At 41.5% G+C, this 18,982-nt stretch overlaps 1 protein-coding gene across 11 annotated transcripts in view; it reads left to right on the top strand.

Moving 5' to 3' along the window:
* The window catches only part of ubap2l (ubiquitin associated protein 2-like), a 104,702-nt gene that overhangs the window by 40,307 nt on the left and 45,413 nt on the right, over positions 1-18,982 (top strand). For 8 of the 11 annotated variants that reach the window (XM_029731188.1, XM_029731195.1, XM_029731191.1 and 5 more), the window contains 6 exons: positions 1,410-1,454; positions 4,148-4,254; positions 8,364-8,426; positions 8,547-8,599; positions 8,980-9,077; positions 11,152-11,335. In XM_029731188.1, coding sequence (XP_029587048.1) covers positions 1,410-1,454; positions 4,148-4,254; positions 8,364-8,426; positions 8,547-8,599; positions 8,980-9,077; positions 11,152-11,335 — 550 coding nt within the window. The remainder of the gene's footprint in view (positions 1-1,409; positions 1,455-4,147; positions 4,255-8,363; positions 8,427-8,546; positions 8,600-8,979; positions 9,078-11,151; positions 11,336-18,982) is intronic. The other 3 variants (XM_029731192.1, XM_029731198.1, XM_029731197.1) reach the window with 1 other exon arrangement.

Genomic DNA, 18,982 nt, shown 5'->3' with positions numbered 1-18,982 from the left:
GAGTAAAGTTACAACATCTGGTGGACAGCCTTTCCAGAAGAGTGGAGGCTGTTTATAGGAGCAAAGGGGAGGACCAACTCCTAGACAGCTAGCACATAAGTCTGTGGCTAAAATGCTGCTAGCGTACATGGTATTGCAATGCCGTGCTTGACAAACTGAGCATACATTTCATGTTCATTGTTACTCCCATCTAAGTACGGCCTGCTATGTTCTAAAATGTGGGAGTTGAGACCAAAAAAGGGTATTGTTACAAAGGTCAAAGGTCCTCTATTACAGTAAAATGTCTCAATGGGTTTCGGTTTCCATATGACCGATTTTGTTGGACCGAACCTCAAATGCAAATAGCGAGTTGAAACCGCTTGTCAGAGAGGAAGAAGTGATCTTTAGTTTCTTTGTTGTTGTGGGTGGCAGGGGGAGGGACTTGGAGTCTGTGTGCAAGTGAGAAGGTGCACAGTGCACACCGCACAGAAGGAGCGAAGAAGATGAGACCAAAAAGACACGCTCATAAAAACTGTTCGTTTTTTTTACCTTGATTCTTGCGATACAGGCATTTGAAACATTGCGCTGAAACATGCATTCAAATGAATATATATATATATATATCGCCCAGCCCTACCTCAGACAAACCTGCATGTTAATTTCATCCCTTTGAAATAATTAACACTGATTTATTTCTGAGGCACCTGGTTTGTGGGACATGAAAGAAAAATTTGCTGATCATAAAATACCAAAAAAAAGAATAGTAATTTGCTTCAGCTGCGTCAGTCCTTAACTTGTTTCAACGTAAAAATAATGTCTTCATGTTCTACGGTTTAATAGGGAGACGTTAGCGGAGAGGGGGCAATGCCTTTGCTGTGCAGAACGGCTCCAGTCAGCCGGCTTGTGTATGTGTGCGCAAGTTTGGCTTGGTCCGGATAGCAACTAACCTGGCGCCTGAGTGAGCCAGCGCCATAGGCTTGCATAGATGGACAGCCAGGCAGTTTGCGTTGTCCCCAACATGTCTCTCTCTCATAGGGTGTGTCGCTTCCACAGCTGCTCTTGTGTGGCCTTTGGGAGCCTGTGTTTGCAGTTTGCATGAGTGTGTTCTGATGGTTCTAACTGCTTCCTATCCTGATCATAATGCAATTATTGTTACTTATGGAACACAGTTTTCAGTTTGAGTGTTTGTTTGGCAGCCATGTTTCCCCTTTTTTAGTCTACCAGCTACACCTATAGAAAGTGATACTGCCCCAACAATGCAGTGCTCACAGATGATGTGTGTTGCAGAAGTGTGAGTGTAGTGACTTATCCATGCATGTGATTTCCTTACATTCCTCTGTAAAATAATGAATACTCTAAAACCACACACTGCATCCCCCACTGTCCCCGTTGTGCTGCTTGTAATCGTTGCTGTTGTTTTTCCTCTAAAGCCAGATTGATAAGAGACCCAGATATGATTTTTCAGGAGAAGAGAGGTGAGTGCACCGCCACTGGTGTGTCAATCTTGCTATCTGTTGGGGGGGAACATTCTGCCAAATGCCACGAGAGAGAAGGATGGAGACAGACACACAGGAAACAGGGTATCAGGGCAGACTAAATCAAAATGACATGCACCCTGGTAACACGATATGGAATTAAATGACAGCTGTCTTTTGAACATCGAGGGTAAACCTGTTCACACAAGCCCCATAAGAAATCTAAGTATATTGGTTGTGTACACAGTTTACCAGGTGTTATAGCGCTGTAGTGAAATGCTTATGTTACTAGCTCCTAACAATGCAGTCGAATGTCAAATAACTAAAATGTAAGGATGTTAAATAAAAAGCAAGAAATGAAGAATGGCAAGACGAATCCAATTAACCCAAATAGCACTGTAGCAGTATCAAAATGCAATCTATACATAAGCACACCGGGGGGACTTTACACAAGCTGAACTAAGAATATGTACAGCAGTAGATGTACTAGTGAGCTTTATCAAGAATCCAGTATATACAGTGCATTCGTGTATACAGTGCATTCCAGAATTGCAATATAATTGACTTTTTCCACATTTTGTTACATTACAGCCTTATTCTAAAATGGATTAAATACATTGTTTTCCTCAATCTACACATAACACCCCATAATGACAGTGAAAACAGGTTTTTAGAAATGTTTGCAAATGTATTAAAAATAAAAACGGATACCTTATTTACTTAAGAATTCAGACCCTTTGCTATGAGACTCGAAATTGAGCTCCGGTTTATCCTGTTTCCATTGATAATCCTTGATGTTTCTACAACTTCATTGGAGTCCACCTGTGGTAAATTCAATTGATTGGACATGATTTGGAAAGGCACACACAGAACAAAAACCAGGCCATGATGTCGAAGGAATTGTCCGTAGATCTCCGAGACACGATTGTGTCGAGGCACAGATCTGGGGAAGGGTACCAAAAAATGGCTGCAGCATTGAAGGTCCCCAAGAACAGTGGCCTCCATTCCTAAATGGAAGCAGTTTGGAACCATCGACTCTTCCTAGAGCTGGCCGCCCGGCCAAAGAGAGCAATCGGGGGAGAAGGGCCTTGGTCAGGGAGGTGACCAAGAACCCGATGGTCACTCTGACAGAGCTCCATAGTTCCTCTGTGGAGACGGGAGAGCCTTCCAGAAGGACAACCATCTCTGCAGCACTCCACCAATCAGGCCTTCATGGTGGAGTGGCCATGACAGCCCGCTTGGAGTTTGCCAAAAGGCACCTAAAGGCTCTGACCATGAGAAACAAAATTCTCTGGTCTGTTGAAACCAAGATTGAACCCTTTGGCTTGAATGCCAAGCGTCACATCTGGAGGAAACCTGGCACCATCCCTACGGTGAAGCATGGTGGTGGCAGCATCACGCTATGGGGATGTCTTTCAGCGGCAGGGACTGGGAGACTAGTCAGGATCGAGGGAACGATGAACCGAGTAAAGTACAGCGAGATTGCTTAATGAAAACTTACTCCAGAGCACACAGGACTTCAGACTGGGGCAAAGCTTCACTGTCCAACAGGACAACGACCCTAAGCACACAGCCAAGATAACACAGGAGTGGCTTCGGGAAAAGTCTCTGAATACCCTTGAGTGGCCCGGACTTGAACCCGATCTAACATCTCTGGAGAGACCTGAAAATAGCTGTGCAGCGGTGCTCCCCATCCCACCTGACAGAGCTTGTGAGGATCTGCAGAGAAAAAGAATGGGAGAAACTCCCCAAATGCAGATGTACCAAGCTTTTAGCGTCATACCCAAGAAGACTCGAGGCTGAAAAGTTCCAACAAAGTACTGAGTAAAGGATATTTTTTTGCTTTTTCATTATGGGATATTGTGTGTAGATTGAGGGGGGAAAAAACTATTTCATCCATTTTAGAATAAGGCTGTAATGTAAAAACAAATGTGGAAAAAGTCAAGAGGTCTGAATACTTTCCTATGCGCCGTAAATAAATATGCAGTGTATAAACAGTGTAACTAAAATGCAATGTACAGTAGTGCAAATATTAGAATAAGCTATGTTGGGGATACTGTATTTAAATACACTGTGTGGAACAGGAGTGACCAGTGGTTCACTCAACAGTCCCTCCCTGCCAATATACAGCACCCCTGTTATTGTTCGTTCTCATCGGGAGCTCGTCAAGCATGAGTAGTCTGCATTCCAGTCAGTTCCTGGAAAGTTCTGAAGTCAGTCTACTAATTTGTGCTAGGATGTAGTGCACTGTACAACTTGTGGCGCCGTACCATCTCTGTACCTGAGCCTGAAAGAAGCAAGAGAACAAAGTTAAGGATATGCTTTTTTCTTTTGCTCTATAATTGTCTCTGAAGCCATGACGTGATATGATGCGTCGAAAGACTTGTGGAAGATGTTATGTTTTTTTGCCACCGCACACAGTGCCAGAGAAAGAGTTGAGGAAAAACGAAGCACTGACTGGATTATTCTCCTATTCCTTGGTTGTCCTCCAGTCTTTGAATCTGTTCGCCTGACATTTCTCAGATGAACGTATTCTAACTGCGACACATCAGATCTCCTCAAAGACTTCCTCTCCTATCGCGCTGCTTGCTTACTTCCTCCTTTAAAGTATATCTCCCCACAGTCAAATGTTCCTATTGGTAGACCCATAGGAAGTGGTTGTGCTCAAAACCACGGCTTCTTCTCTCTTGCAGAACGTTCAACCCGGCAGACTACGCTGAGCCGACCCAGACAGAGGAGAGCTACGGCAGGGGAAGCACCTGGAACAACACGGGCAACCTGGAGCCAGAGGAAGGAGCCAGTAAGGAACCCAGCTACTGCTCAGCTCCAGTCCAAAACCACCCCAACCTAGGCCTAGACACTTACTGTAGATCTACAAGATGGTGTTTTAGCAAGAGAGTGTTAGCAAAATGATGGAAAGTCCATCTAGCTTATCTAGAGCCAGAGGAAGGAGCCATTTAAGAAACCAAGTTACTGCTTGATCAAAAACACTCAATAGACACTTCCTGGGGTCTGATGGAGCTTAATCTGCTCGTCTTGGGAATGATCTGAGGTGTACTATGATGCATGCAAGATCTATTCAGTTTTTTCTAAAGCTAGACAGCGTCAGTTAGCTTCCCATTCCAGCTCAGGCTTCATCCGTACTACAACGTGGATATTGCTTGTCCACCTGCTTCTAACTCTAGCAGACTTGTAACCCCGTGTGCGTGTTGCACGTGGCTAGTTGAACGCCAAACTCTTCATTGAGACAATGCTGAAACATCAATCCATGGGCGACTCAATGCCACATTTTAATTTGTGCCAAAATCAAAATGAAATAAAAGCTATCTTGCAAATTCATCAAGCTATGGTGTGAAATAGGCTTTTAGAAGTGCCGTCTTTATTGTATTACTTATTGTTAATGCTTATTAATGCACAAGCACCTTCGATTTTAAAGTAATTTCATTAAGTCATAGAAAAGTTTTACTGTATGCGAAGTTTGAAATGCGTTTTTTCATTACTAAATGTGTAATGTGACAGGTATTTTAATAGGGGTGTAGCGGTTCGGTACGTATTGTTTTGGGGTCACATTTCGATACAGCGGGAGAATGTTCCTTGCATTGTCTGTTGTGACTGGACTATTATGTTGGGCTTCAAGTTTCCACTCTGATGCTGCATGTGTAACCATGTGGGAGTAAATACCAGTTGGATGCATTCATGTGATTTGAACTCGTTGAGAAACCATATGGTGTCAACCATAAACTAAAAGTACAGCAGGGCCTAACATACGTTTTATATATCAACCACTCAGATTTTTACCAGCCAGTTGAAGCAGTAGACTAAAACGAATGTTGAAAACAACTGAGTTTATGAACAAAACAATCTAAATGGCGAAGAAAAACGAGGACAGTCTCACTTTGTAGACTTGAGTAAATTAGACCAACTTGTATACCTGTGCGCAGCTCCCCCAAAAATGTATTAGCACTTCACTCATTGCACACAGCTCTCCTGCCAGGCAGCGTTTCTGCGCGAGGGGCGATATAGGATTTATATTTCTTTGCGCAATTAGCAGCTATGAAACAAAAGCAGAAATACTTCTGCAGCATTTTCCCAGCTTGCATATATGCTTATACTTGACTTTGGACTTTTTCGCTAATAATTGCTCTCACTGTAGAGCCCTGCAAGTTGACCACCTGCCAACGTGGCTGGTGAAATATGCAGTACATTCTTACCTGCCAATACCTAAATCTACCCACAGGTGGCGGGTGTTCATTTTATGCCCTGGCAATCATGCTTGTAAACAAATTCAAAGTTCAAAAACCACATTAATAGATTGCTTTTTATAAATGTTTTGTTGCATTTAACTGACAAATGCTGTTATAGAGACCGTTTCCTTAGTAGGTGACGTCATAGGTCACCATGTGGGAGAAGTGGGTGCTCAGAATGATAGTTTCCCACTAGTAATTAGCAGTTTTAGGGCTGTAAAATGTGTATTTTTCACAGCCAAATGAGGTAAATTCCCAGTTGGTTACGAATGCACCATGACACTGCCTCCTTCAGTGCCAGATGCGCACTTGTGACTCTCATGAAGGGTGTTTGTCTGGAGCACTGTATATCTCCCTCTAATGTGATGGGCTGTCAATGTTAAGTAAGCGCAAAAAGCGCAACACCGGGTGCATTGGCCATTTCATTGAAAGCTTTGGTTTGCTTATATAGCGTGGGTACTACCTGCTTTGCTGAATTGGGTGTAAGAGTGAAGTTCGTAACGTGGCTCGAGCACTTTCATGAGGCAATGAAACCCTTTATTCTCAGTCACCGAGAATGGGCGCATATCTGCGGCTATAAAGAAAATGTATATTAAATCAAATCAAATGTATTTATATAGCCCTTCTTCCATCAGCTGATATGTCAAAGTGCTGTACAGAAACCCAGCCTAAAACCCCAAACAGCAAGCAATGCAGGTGTAGAAGCACGGTGGCTAGGAAAAACTCCCTAGAAAGGCCAAAACCTAGGAAGAAACCTAGAGGAACCAGGCTATGAGGGGTGGCCAGTCCTCTTCTGGCTGTGCCGGGTGGAGATTATAACAGCAAATGGCCTAGATGTTCAAATGTTCATAAATGACCAGCATTGTCAAATAATAATAATCATAGTAGTTGTCGAGGGTGCAACAAGTCAACAACACAAGAGTAAGTGTCAGTTGGCTTTTTCATAGCCTATATATATTTATTTATATATTTATTTATTTATTTATTTATTTATATATTTATATATTTATATATATATATATATATATATATATATATATATATATATATATTTATATATTTTTTTATATATATATATATATTTATTTATATATATATATATATATATATAACATTGGTGTAAATGTGTCAACATATTTGAGGTTCTGGCAGCAGCATAGGCCATTCTCATTGAGCGTGGCGACATACTGTTAACGTTTTAGCCACAACTTTCTGTCCGTTGCCGTTGTAATCTACTGGAAAGCCAAAATGTTCCCAAACTGGAGATTTAAATGATGATGGAGGATCCTCCAATTCTGTTTTATCGACCCCACCATTCGCCATTGTACAGAACTAAACTCAGCAAAAAAAAGAAACGTCCTCTCACTGTCAACTGCGTTTATTTTCAGCAAACTTAACGTGTAAATATTTGTATGAACATAACAAGATTCAACAACTGAGACATGAACTGAACAAGTTCCACAGACATGTGACTAACAGAAATGGAATTATGTGTCCCTGAACAAAGGGGGGGTCAAAATCAAAACAAACAGTCAGTATCTGGTGTGGCCACCAGCTGCATTAAGTACTGCAGTGCATCTCTTCCTCATGGACTGCACCAGATTTGCCAGTTCTTGCTGTGAGATGTTACCCCACTCTTCCACCAAGACACCTGCAAGTTCCCGGACATTTCTGGGGGAATGGCCCTAGCCCTCACCCTGCGATCCAACAGGTCCCAGACGTGCTCAATGGGATTGAGATCCGGGCTCTTTGCTGGCCATGGCAGAACACTGACATTCCTGTCTTGCAGGAAATCACACACAGAACGAGCAGTATGGCAGCATAACTGTGACCACAATTGTCTACCGTCTGTAAGCTGTTAGTGTCTTAACGACCGTTCCACAGGTGCATGTTCATTAATTGTTTATGGTTTATTGAACAAGCATGGGAAACCCTTTACAATGAAGGTCTGTGAAGTTATTTGGATTTTTATCTTTGAAAGACAGGGTCCTGAAAAAGGGCCATTTCTTTTTTTGCTGAGTTTAGTTCCCCGTTGCTCCTAACTAAAGGACTGTTTGAAATGCACCAATTAAGATTAGAATTTTGATAAATGTTTGCATAGGCTCTAGTTTTAACGGAATAGCCTGACATGTTATTTTCAGCTCAGATTTACTCAAGAGGCATAGGCCTACAACGCAGCGTAGGCATAGCCTATAGGTCTAGTGTTTTTTTTTAGTAAAAACATTTTTATGTATTAATTTGGGTTCAGCGCGACCCGAGGTCTCAGTTCAACTGGACCAACTGGTATGAACTTGTGTACAGTTACACCTTTATTTTTTTTTAAATGACACAATGTTTTTATAAAATATTTAATCAGTCGTTTTCCTCAAATGAAGGGCATGATGAGGCAGTCTTTGCAAGAGGGAGGGAATCTGATTTAATTGCTCCTCAACTCACGGCTCAGACACGTCATTCAGGATAAATGGAGTTAGCCCGGAGTTAGCCTGGTTAGTTCTGAAGGATTTGTTGCTATAGAAATTAAAGGTGAGCTACTTTCGTGTTACCGGTTATCCCTAGTTGAACTGAGAGATGACCAAAGTTCTCGCTAACTCCTCAAACACGGTACGTAGTATACCCCTCTGCAATCTTGCCACAGGTCTCACCTCTCACTTCTCCTTTCTTGTAGGGATTGAGTACACAGCGGGAGGAGAGGGAACCAATTACCAACCCAAATTTGACTCTGTCCCTAGTAAGATTGAACCACCATCTTCTGAGGCCCTAAACATTGCATCTCCTTTTCTGTTTGATGCCTGGTTGGTTTGAAACCTAATACTCAGTACAGTTGGTTTATTTCTTTACATTCCTATAGGTGCCTGGAGGAGCGCAACAGAGGAGTGGGGTACTGAGGACTGGAATGAGGACGTAAGTACCTTTTTACTATTTCCTATTCATTGATTTGGTGGTATGCCTTGATGTACTGTCCATATTTTGGCAGATCCTCTTTTGACCAGTTTTTTTCATATATGACACCAAAATCACATTTTATGGACGTTCTGCATATTTACCCAGATGTTCAAATAAGCCTGAACACTGAACTTGGCGTTGCTTATGCCCAAATAGCTACAGATCTAACAGAGGCTCTCTGGTGTTACATAGGGAACACTCCTATTGAAATACTCCAGCCATCTGCTTTATTCTTCTGTTTGTAGTTTTAGGTTAATGCATTTAGTTATTGCTTGATCCCTTTAATGCTGATACACTCTGTCATTTCTTGTTTTAATCATTTCTGTCTTTCTCTCTAGCTGTCAGAGACCAAGATCTTCACAGCCTCCAGTGTAGCCTCCAGTGTGGCCTCCATGCCACTCCCCCGGGAGAATGTCACCATCACTGCAGGACAGCGGTGGGCAGGCCTGATGCGGCATGCAGACACACCAACAGCCGGTCACGCTATCACACATATACAGTTGAAGTCGGAAGTTTACATACACTTATGTTGGGGTCATTAAGACTCGTTTTTCAACCACCCCACAAATTTCTTGTTAGCAAACTATAGTTTTGGCAAGTCTGTTAAGACATCTACTTTGTGCATGACACAATTTTTCCAACAATTGTTTACAGACAGATTATTTTTCTTATAATTCACTGTATCACAATTCCAGTGGGTCAAAAGTTTACATACACTAAGTTGACTGTGCCTTTAAACAGCTTGGAAAATTCCAGAAAATGATGTCATGGCTTTAGAAGCTTCTGATAGGCTATTTGAGTCAATTGGAGGTGTACCTGTGGATGTATTTCAAAGCCTACCTTCAAACTCAGTGCCTCTTTGCTTGACATCATGGGAAAATCAAAAGAAATCAGCCAAGACCTCAGAATTTTTTTTTTTAGACCTCCACAAGTCTGGTTCATCATTGGGAGCAATTTCCCAAACGTGTGATGGTACCACGTTCATCTGTACAAATAATAGTACACAAGTATAAACACCATGGGACCACGCAGCCATCATACCGCTCAGTATGGAGACGCGTTCTGTCTCCTAGAGATGAACGTACTTTGGTGCGAAAAGTGCAAATCAATCCCAGAACAACAGCAAAGGACCTTGTGAAGATACTGGAGGAAACGGGTACAAAGGTGTCTATATCCACAGTAAAACGAGTCCTATATAGACATAAACTGAAAGACCGCTGAGCAAGGAAGAAGCCACTGCTCCAAAACCGCCATAAAAAAGCCAGACTACGGTTTGCAACTGCACATGGGGACAAAGAAGGAGAAATGGAGAAATGTCCTCTGGTCTGATGAAACAAAAATAGAACTGTTTGGCCATAATGACCATCGTTATGTTTGGAGGAAAAAGGGGCAGAATTGCAAGCCGAAGAACACCATCACAACCGTGAAGCACGGGGGTGGCAGCATCATGTTGTGGGGGTGGTTTGCTGCAGGAGGGACTGGTGCACTTCACAAAATAGATGGCATCATGAGGCAGGAAAATTCTGTGGATATATTGAAGTAACATCTCAAGACATCAGTCAGGAAGTTAAAGCCTGGTCGCAAATGGGTCTTCCAAATGGACAATGACCCCAAGCATACTTCCAAAGTTGTGGCAAAATGGCTTAAGGACAACAAAGTCAAGGTATTGGAGTGGCCATCACAAAGCCCTGACCTCAATCCTACAGAACATTTGTGGGCAGAACTGAAAAGCGTGTGTGAGCAAGGAAGCCTACAAATCTGACTCAGTTACAGCAGCTCTTGTCAGGAGGAATGGGCCAAAATTCACCCAACTTATTGTGGGAAGCTTGTGGAAGTCTACTTGAAATGTTTGATCCAAGTTAAACAATTTAAAGGCAATGCTACCGAATACTAATTGAGTGTATGTAAACTTCTGACTCACTGGGAATGTGATGAAAGAAATAAAAACTGAAATAAATTATTCTCTATTATTCTGTTTCACATTCTTAAAATAAAGAGGTGACCCTAACTGACCTAAGACAGAGAATTTTTACTAGGATTAAATGTCAGGAATTGTGAAAAACTGAGTTTAAATGTATTTTGCTAAACTCCTCACCCACTCACTGAAAGCCATGCATTTTTTTTATAAGGGTGTGTATCTTGACTCCTGTCCATTTAAACCATTCGTTTTCAACACCACCAAACTGCAGTCTAGTCATATGGCCAAAGTTACTGAAAAATTCCAATTTTGTAATTCATGCACTTCTTTTGTTATGGCTATGATTTTCAGCTCTGTATCAGGTTTTATCAACCCCAAAACATACTATCATACATACAATTGGTTAGCTAACATGAATCAGAACACCATCTTTTGTGCAGACCCTGTAATAGGTTAGCATTCTGTCCAGGGGGTGTACTTGTACATCAAGCTGACTCACGCTACAGAAGCAAGAGATGAGCAACTGCCCTATGGGCCGTTCTGGCTTGGACAAGGCTAATTACTTACGCTCTCTGACCTCTGTCCCCTGCAGGATTGACCTGGCTGTGCTGCTGGGGAAGACTCCCCCATCCTCCTCAGAGGCAGAGGCCCTGGGCCCCATGAAGGCCAGCCAGCCCCCCTCTCTCACCCAGTCACTGGTCTTCAGCAACTCCAAGCAGGGTGTGCCGCTGTCACAACCCCCCTCCAGCAGCACCCCTTACAACCAGCACAGCGTGGTGAGCCCACAGGACACACACAACTGCTTCCGCTCAATTCTACAGTTTTACTGACTGTACTTAAAGTGGAACTGACCGCGTTTTAACTACTTTGCCCAAAAATATCAAATTCACAGTTTATTCTACAAAACCAAATTGAGGTTTTAAAAATAGGTTCTATTTGTCTCAACATTCCATGATGTACAGTAAGGCATTGTTGGCAGAATAGATGGCTGCAGTTCAGTGCATGATTAATATCATTCACCAATACATTTCTTTGTAGTCCAGAGAATATTGCTATCCGGTTGTAAATGTAAGGTCGCGCTAATTCAAATCTGGTATTAGAACAAATTATTTGGCAAATAGTAACTCAAGTTTTCTTTGTTCTTTAATTATTGCAAACACGTGTATGGTAAATAAGTTGTTCGTATATTTATACGGTCTCGCTGTGACACCACGCAGGGCAGACAGAGAAGAGAGCGTCACATCCTATTGTTCTCTCTTATATACTCTGACAGAGAGTTCCCGCTCAATGCTGGTCTGTCAGAGGGAGGAGGAGCGTGGTTTAAACTTGCTCATCCTATCGTCGGCGTGCAGGCCGGTCCCAGCCTCGTGACGCACTTCCTGTCGCCGGTTGTAGTTCTTGTCTTCAGCAGTTGACTTATCCGTAGTTTATATACTTAATATTGTAGCATAGCTTCCCCGGTATATTATATAGGTTATGCAAACAAATATCCAGTTTAACCCTAACATAAATCACAGCTGGCCTGGTACATTGTTTGCTGCCTACATTCAGGATGCACTGTTTGTTTCAATGACTCAATATTCTGGCCAAAAACTGAGGAATGTAACTAATCCTGGGAATGTCAATTAGGGCTGGGAGGTATACCGTATTTGCACAAACTGGTTTGTTTACCTTCTGTAATGGTATTTGAATGTTTGGTTTGCTAAATGTGATACGCTGTGTGTAATGTCTATGTTCATAGTTTACTCCACTACTTGAGTCCTCTCTCTTTCTTCATGCCGCTTTCCACAAAGACCTAGCCCCTCACCCTGTCACTCAAGGAGCGCATTTGTTATTCCACGACCACGAGACACTTGCGTTCAGTGGTCAATGCAGCACATGCAACAATGATGATAACGATGCTGTTTTCACTTTGCTTCTAACCTCTTACATCTAGATGTTCCGCTAGCGGAACATCTGCTCCAATATCCAATGATGGGCGGGGCGCGAAATACAAACTCCTCTAAAATCCGAAAACTTCCACTTTTCAAACATATGACTATTTTACAGCTATTTAAAGACAAGACTCTCCTTTATCTAACCACACTGTCCGATTTCAAAAAGGCTTTACAGCGAAAGCAAAACATTAGATTATGTCAGCAGAGTACCCAGCCAGAAATAATCAGACACCCATTTTTCAAGCTAGCATATGTCACAAAAAACAAAACCACAGCTAAATGCAGCACTAACCTTTTATGATCTTCATCAGATGACACACCTAGGACATTATGTTATACAATACATGCATGTCTGTTCAATCAAGTTCATATTTATATCAAAAACCAGCTTTTTACATTAGCATGTGACGTTCAGAACTAGCATTCCCACCGAACACTTCCGGTGAATTTACTAAATTACTCACGATAAACGTTCACAAAAAGCATAACAATTATTTTAAGAATTATAGATACAGAACTCCTCTATGCACTCGATGTCCGATTTTAAAATAGCTTTTCGAATGAAGCACATTTTGCAATATTCTAAGTACATAGCCCGGCATCACAGGGCTAGCTATTTAGACACCCAACCAGTTTAGCCTTCACCAAAATCACATTTCCTATAAGAAAAATGTTCTTACCTTTCTTGTTCTTCGTCAGAATGCACTCCCAGGACTTCTACTTCAATAACAAATGTAGGTTTGGTCCCAAATAATCCATCGTTATGTTCCATCAACGACGTTTTGTTCGTGCGTTCTAGACACTATCAGAATGCTAAATTACGGTCGTGCGCTTGGCGCAGAATGTGACAAAAAAATTCTAAATATTCCATTACCGTACTTCGAAGCATGTCAACCGCTGTTTAAAACCAATTTTTATGCCATTTATCTCGTAGAAAAGCGATAATATTCCGACCGGGAATCTGCATGCCTGTAGACTGAGGGAAAAACCGAAAGCCGGGGGCGGGGCGGGTCGCGAGCGTAAGCATTTCCCCACTGAGAGACCACTTAGCTTTTGCTCTCCTTTGTTTCAGCCAGGGCTTTGAATTACGTCATTCCTGTTTTTCCCGGGCTCTGAGAGCCCATTGGAGCCGTGGGAAGTGTCACGTAACAGCAGAGATCCTTAGTTTTTGGAAGAGATGTCAAAGAAAGCAAATAAATGGTCAGACAGGGTACTTCCTGAACAGAACCTTCAGGTTTTTGCCTGCAATAGGAGTTCTGTTATACTCACAGACACCATTCAAACAGTTTTAGAAACTTTGGAGTGTTTTCTCTCCAAAGCTAATAATTATATGCATATTCTAGTTTCTGGGCAGGACTTATAATCAGATTAAATCGGGTACGTTTTTTATCCAGCCGTGAAAATACTGCCCCCTAGCCATGAGGTTAATATAAATCCACAAGCGTTCTATAATTACACTATTAGTTTGTGTTTCTTACATCTGCAAATGGCTAGTTTGTCTTAGCAAGATGGGCCTAAATCGTGTTAGCCGCTAATCGCTAGCTGGCTGGCTAGCTAGCTAGCTAATAAATGTAGTACTGAGTCAGAGCAAATGTAGCTAGCTAATACAGTCTGATAATACCAGTGATGGTGTAGACCTAAATCACCATGTTTGTGCAACAATATCTTCTAAATCAAAGAAGAATATGCATTGCATGAATGTTGGCTACATGAATAGCTAAGAGAGAACATTCAATGTAGCCAAATATTACAGGGTCTCCTAGGAAACACTTGTCAACAGTTTGGTTGCTACCCTGTCACAATAACTATTCACTGGCATTTTCATTCGTTGCCATGTCAGACTGTATTCAAAGTGCCCACTTTTAAATTCTAACTATAGATTTAGAGTAATTCCATTTCCATGATTTCTACAGTTCACCCAAGTGTTTTGCTCAAATCGCAATTGCAACATTTGGTTAAAAATACGACCGAGATGTTTGCCCATATCGTGCAGCCCTACGTGACAGTGTGAAAATGATCTCAAATGAGTGCAGGAAATGCAGAGATTGATAATGCTGAAGATAATTGTTGGTTGAATTGAACTGTATAAAACAATCGGAATAGAGAAAGACCCATTGAAATGACTTAATATTAATAAAACATAATATTGTCTTTTATTTTTTATACCTGACATGATATTTTGGCCATATCGCCCAGCCCTAATGTCAATACAATCAAACTAGCAAGGGCAATGATCACAAGTCAGTCATAATGTGGCTAATAGGCTAGCGTATCTATTTATGGAGCAAGTTAAAAACACAATGCCTAACGATAGCTAGCTTCTAGTAGGATGTCATTGGAGCAGTTGGTGACTGACTGACTGACTTTCTCCCCTCGCAACATTTTTTGCTGGCTACACAGCTAGAGATGCAGGTGTCATTTGGTTAGCTAGCCAGAAATGTGAATCACTATGCTGAACCTGAACGACTGTTATCCAGTTAGCCAGAGTCAATTTGTGAATAAGATAAGATATGCTATCAACTCCGATTTCAGTGCACTCTCATCTGTGTGCCAGAGTGCAGAATAACTGATGAATTTACGAACGTGCAACACCCGCAGAATATATGACTGGTGTCAGTAAACAGGCAAAATAGAAAAGTTATGGTTTGTCATGAACGCTCCAGATAACAACATGTAAACAGCCTAACCAGCTCTGCTATGGGAAGTAAAATGGTCAGAGTGAGGTGTTCTCTCATTTGTGTCTGGAAGTAACAAGCTAGCCAACTTTAGCCAGTTAGCTTGGGTGCTTGGTTGGGATAAGAATGCATTAGCAGGCAAGCTGCAGAAGGAAGAGCAGGCTATTCCCCATTGTTTATTAGTGCAGTTGTGACGGCCCACTAGCAGAAAAAGTTTGAGGGTTTATCTAATGTTCCTTCGTTAGATTTTAGCTCATCTTCCTCTGGCTAGCATTAGTTGTTGCTCTTGTTGGCCTGCCTTTTTATGGCTGTTTGATCAATAGGACTGTAAAGTTCCCAAATGTAAGAGGACTCCCGTGCTATTTACATACAGTACCAGTCAAATGTTTGGACAACTACTCATTCAAGGGTTTTTCTTTATTTTGATTATAGACATCAAATCTATGAATTAACACACATGGAATCATGTAGTACCAAAAAAGTGTTAAACAAATCCAAATATTTTATATTTTTGACTCTGACTTTGCACACTCTTGGCATTCTCTAAACCAGCTTCACCTGGAATGCTTTTCCAACAGTCTTGAAGGAGTTCCCACATATGCAAAGCACTTGTTGGCTACTTTTCTTTCACGCTGCGGTCCAACTCATCCCAATCATCTCAATTGGGTTGAGGTCGGGTGATTGTGGAGGCCAGGTCATCTGAAGTAGCACTCCTTCTTGGTCAAATTGGCCTTACACAGCCCGGAGGTGTGTTGGGTCACTGTCCTGTTGAAAACTAATTATATTCCCACTAAGCGCAAACCAGATGGGATGGCGTATCGCTGTAGAATGCTGTGTTAGCCATGCTAGTTAAGTGTGCCTTAAATTCTAAATAAATCACTGACAGTGTCACCAGCAAAGCGCCATCACACCTCCTCCATGCTTCACGATGGGAACCACACATGCGGAGATCATCCGTTCACCTACTCTGCGTCTCATAAAGAAACGGCGGTTGGAACCAAAAATCTCAAATTTGGGCTCAGCAGAGCAAAGGACAGATTTACACCGGTCTAATGTCCATTGCTTCTTGGCCCAAGCAAGTCACTTCTTATTTGTGTCCTTTAGTGGTTTCTTTGCAGCAATTCGACCATGAATGCCTGGTTCATGCAGTCTCCTCTGAACAGTTGATGTTGAGATGTGTCTGTTACTTGAATTCTGTGAAGCATTTATTTGGGCTGCAATCTGAGGTGCAGTTAATTGCTGATTTCTGAGGCTGGTATCTCTAATGAACTTATCCTCTGCAGCAAAGGTAATTCTGGATCTTCCTTTCCTGTGGTGGTCCTCGTGAGAGCCAGTTTCATCATAGCGCTTGATGGTTTTTGCAACTGCACTTGAAGAACGTTCAAAGTTCTTGAAATTTGACTGACCATTTCTTAAAGTAATGATGGAATGTCATTTCTCTTTGCTTATTTGAGCTGTTCTTGCCATAATATGGACTTAGCCCTATTTGGTAAAAGACCATCTTCTGTATACCACCTGTACCTTGTCACAACACAACTGATTGGCTCAAACGCTTTAAGGATAGAAATTCCACAAATAAAATTAACAAATTACACCTGTTAACCTCTCTAGGGTAGGTGGCACCAAATCGTCCCACCTACGTAACAGCCAGTGGAATCCTGTGGCGCGTTATTCAAATACCTTAGAAATGCTATTACTTCAATTTCTCAAACATATGACTATTTTACAGCATTTTAAAGACAAGACTCTCGTTAATCTAACCACACTGTCCGATTTCAAAAAGGCTTTACAACGAAAGCAAAACATTTAGATTATGTCAGCAGAGTACCCAGCCAGAAATAATCAGACACCCATTTTTCAAGCTAGCATATAATGTCACAAAAACCCAAACCACAGCTAAATGCAGCACTAACCTTTTATGATCTTCATCAGATGACAACCCTAGGACATAATGTTATACAATACATGCATGTTTTGTTCAATCAAGTTCATATTTATATCAAAAACCAGCTTTTTACATTAGCATGTGACGTTCAGAACTAGCATACCCCCCGCAAACTTCCGGCGAATTTACTAACAATTTACTAAATTACTCACGATAAACGTTCACAAAAAGCATAACAATTATTTTAAGAATTATAGATACAGAACTCCTCTATGCACTCGATATGTCCGATTTTAAAATAGCTTTTTGGTGAAAGCACATTTTGCAATATTCTAAGTAGATAGCCCGGCATCACAGGGCTAGCTATTTAGACACCCAGCAAGTTTAGCATTCACCAAACTCCGATTTACTATTAGAAAAGTTTGATTACCTTTGGTGTTCTTCGTCAGAATGCACTCCCAGAACTTCTACTTCAATAACAAATGTTGGTTTGGTCCCAAATAATCCATAGTTATGTTCAAACAGCGGCGTTTTGTTCGTGCGTTCAAGACATTATCCGAATGGTAAATAAGGGTTACGAGCATGGCGCATTTCGTGACAAAAAAATTCTAAATATTCCATTACCGTACTTCGAAGCATGTCAACCGCTGTTTAAAATCAATTTTTATGCCATTTTTCTCGTAAAAAAGCGATAATATTCCGACCGGGAATCTGCAATTAGGTAAACAGACGAAAGAAAATAAAGCATGGGGTCGACTCGGGCACGCGCCTAAGCCCTTTGTCCTCTGATCGGCCACTTGTCAAAAGCGATAATGTGTTTCAGCCTGGGGCTGCCTCGATATCGTTCAGCTTTTTCCCGGGCTCTGAGAGCCTATGGGAGCCGTAGGAAGTGTCACGTTACAGCAAAGATCCTCAGTCTTCAATAAACAGAGGCAAGAAGACCAACAACTTGTCAGACAGGCCACTTCCTGCATGAAATCTTCTCAGGTTTTGCCTGCCATATGAGTTCTGTTATACTCACAGACACCATTCAAACAGTTTTAGAAACTTTAGGGTATTTTCTATCCAAAGCCAATAATTATATGCATATTGTAGTTACTGGGCAGGAGTAGTAACCAGATTAAATCGGGTACGTTTTTTATCCGGCCGTGTAAATACTGCCCCCTGGCCCTAACAGGTTAATTGAAATGCATTCCAGGTGACTACCTCATGAAGCTGGTTGAGAGAATTCCAAGTGTGTGCAAAGCTGTTATCAAGGCAATGGGTGGCTACTTTGAAGAATCTCAAATATTAAATGTATTTTGATTTAACACTTTTTTGTTTACTATATGATTACATATGTGTTATAGTTTCATAGTTTTGATGTCTTCTACAATGTAGAAAATAGTGAAAATAAAGAAAAACCCTTGAATGAATAAGTGTCAACTTTTGACTGGTACTATATTTGCAGAAATCCGTTAAGGTGTATTTGATGGCTTTTGCCGAATGCGTTCTAATCTAAAGTTGTGCTGTTGCAACTGCCTGTAAAGACACAGTCCCGTTCAATGTGAATGATGGCAGGCCCGTGTGGCAAATGGCTTGTTTTATAAAGGCCTACTGTAGCTCTGATTTGGCTTTGGTGCACCGGTCTGCGTAGACTTCGGTCATGGACGAGACAAATGTTTTTATTAGGTTTTATTTACTGCAGTGTCTATTAATTGTCCAATCGCACGGCCGCTTTCCCATTCTATATTAATGTTCACAAATGCCTTACGATATGTAATTCCCAAACATTCTAACAATTTTTGAAAATGTGAAAATGACCAAGTGCTCGCTTGTCAGAAAATGTTAAAAAAAATAAAAAATTCTTCCTGGGGGTATATACAGTGCATTCGGAAAGTATTCAGACCCCTTTACTGTCCACATTTTGTTATGTTACAGCCTTAT

The sequence above is a fragment of the Salmo trutta genome, chromosome 34 (assembly GCF_901001165.1).
Source record: "Salmo trutta chromosome 34, fSalTru1.1, whole genome shotgun sequence".
NCBI lineage: Eukaryota > Metazoa > Chordata > Actinopteri > Salmoniformes > Salmonidae > Salmo > Salmo trutta.
The sequence above is the reverse complement of the archived record's forward strand: the minus strand, read 5'-3'. Positions and strand labels throughout refer to the sequence as shown.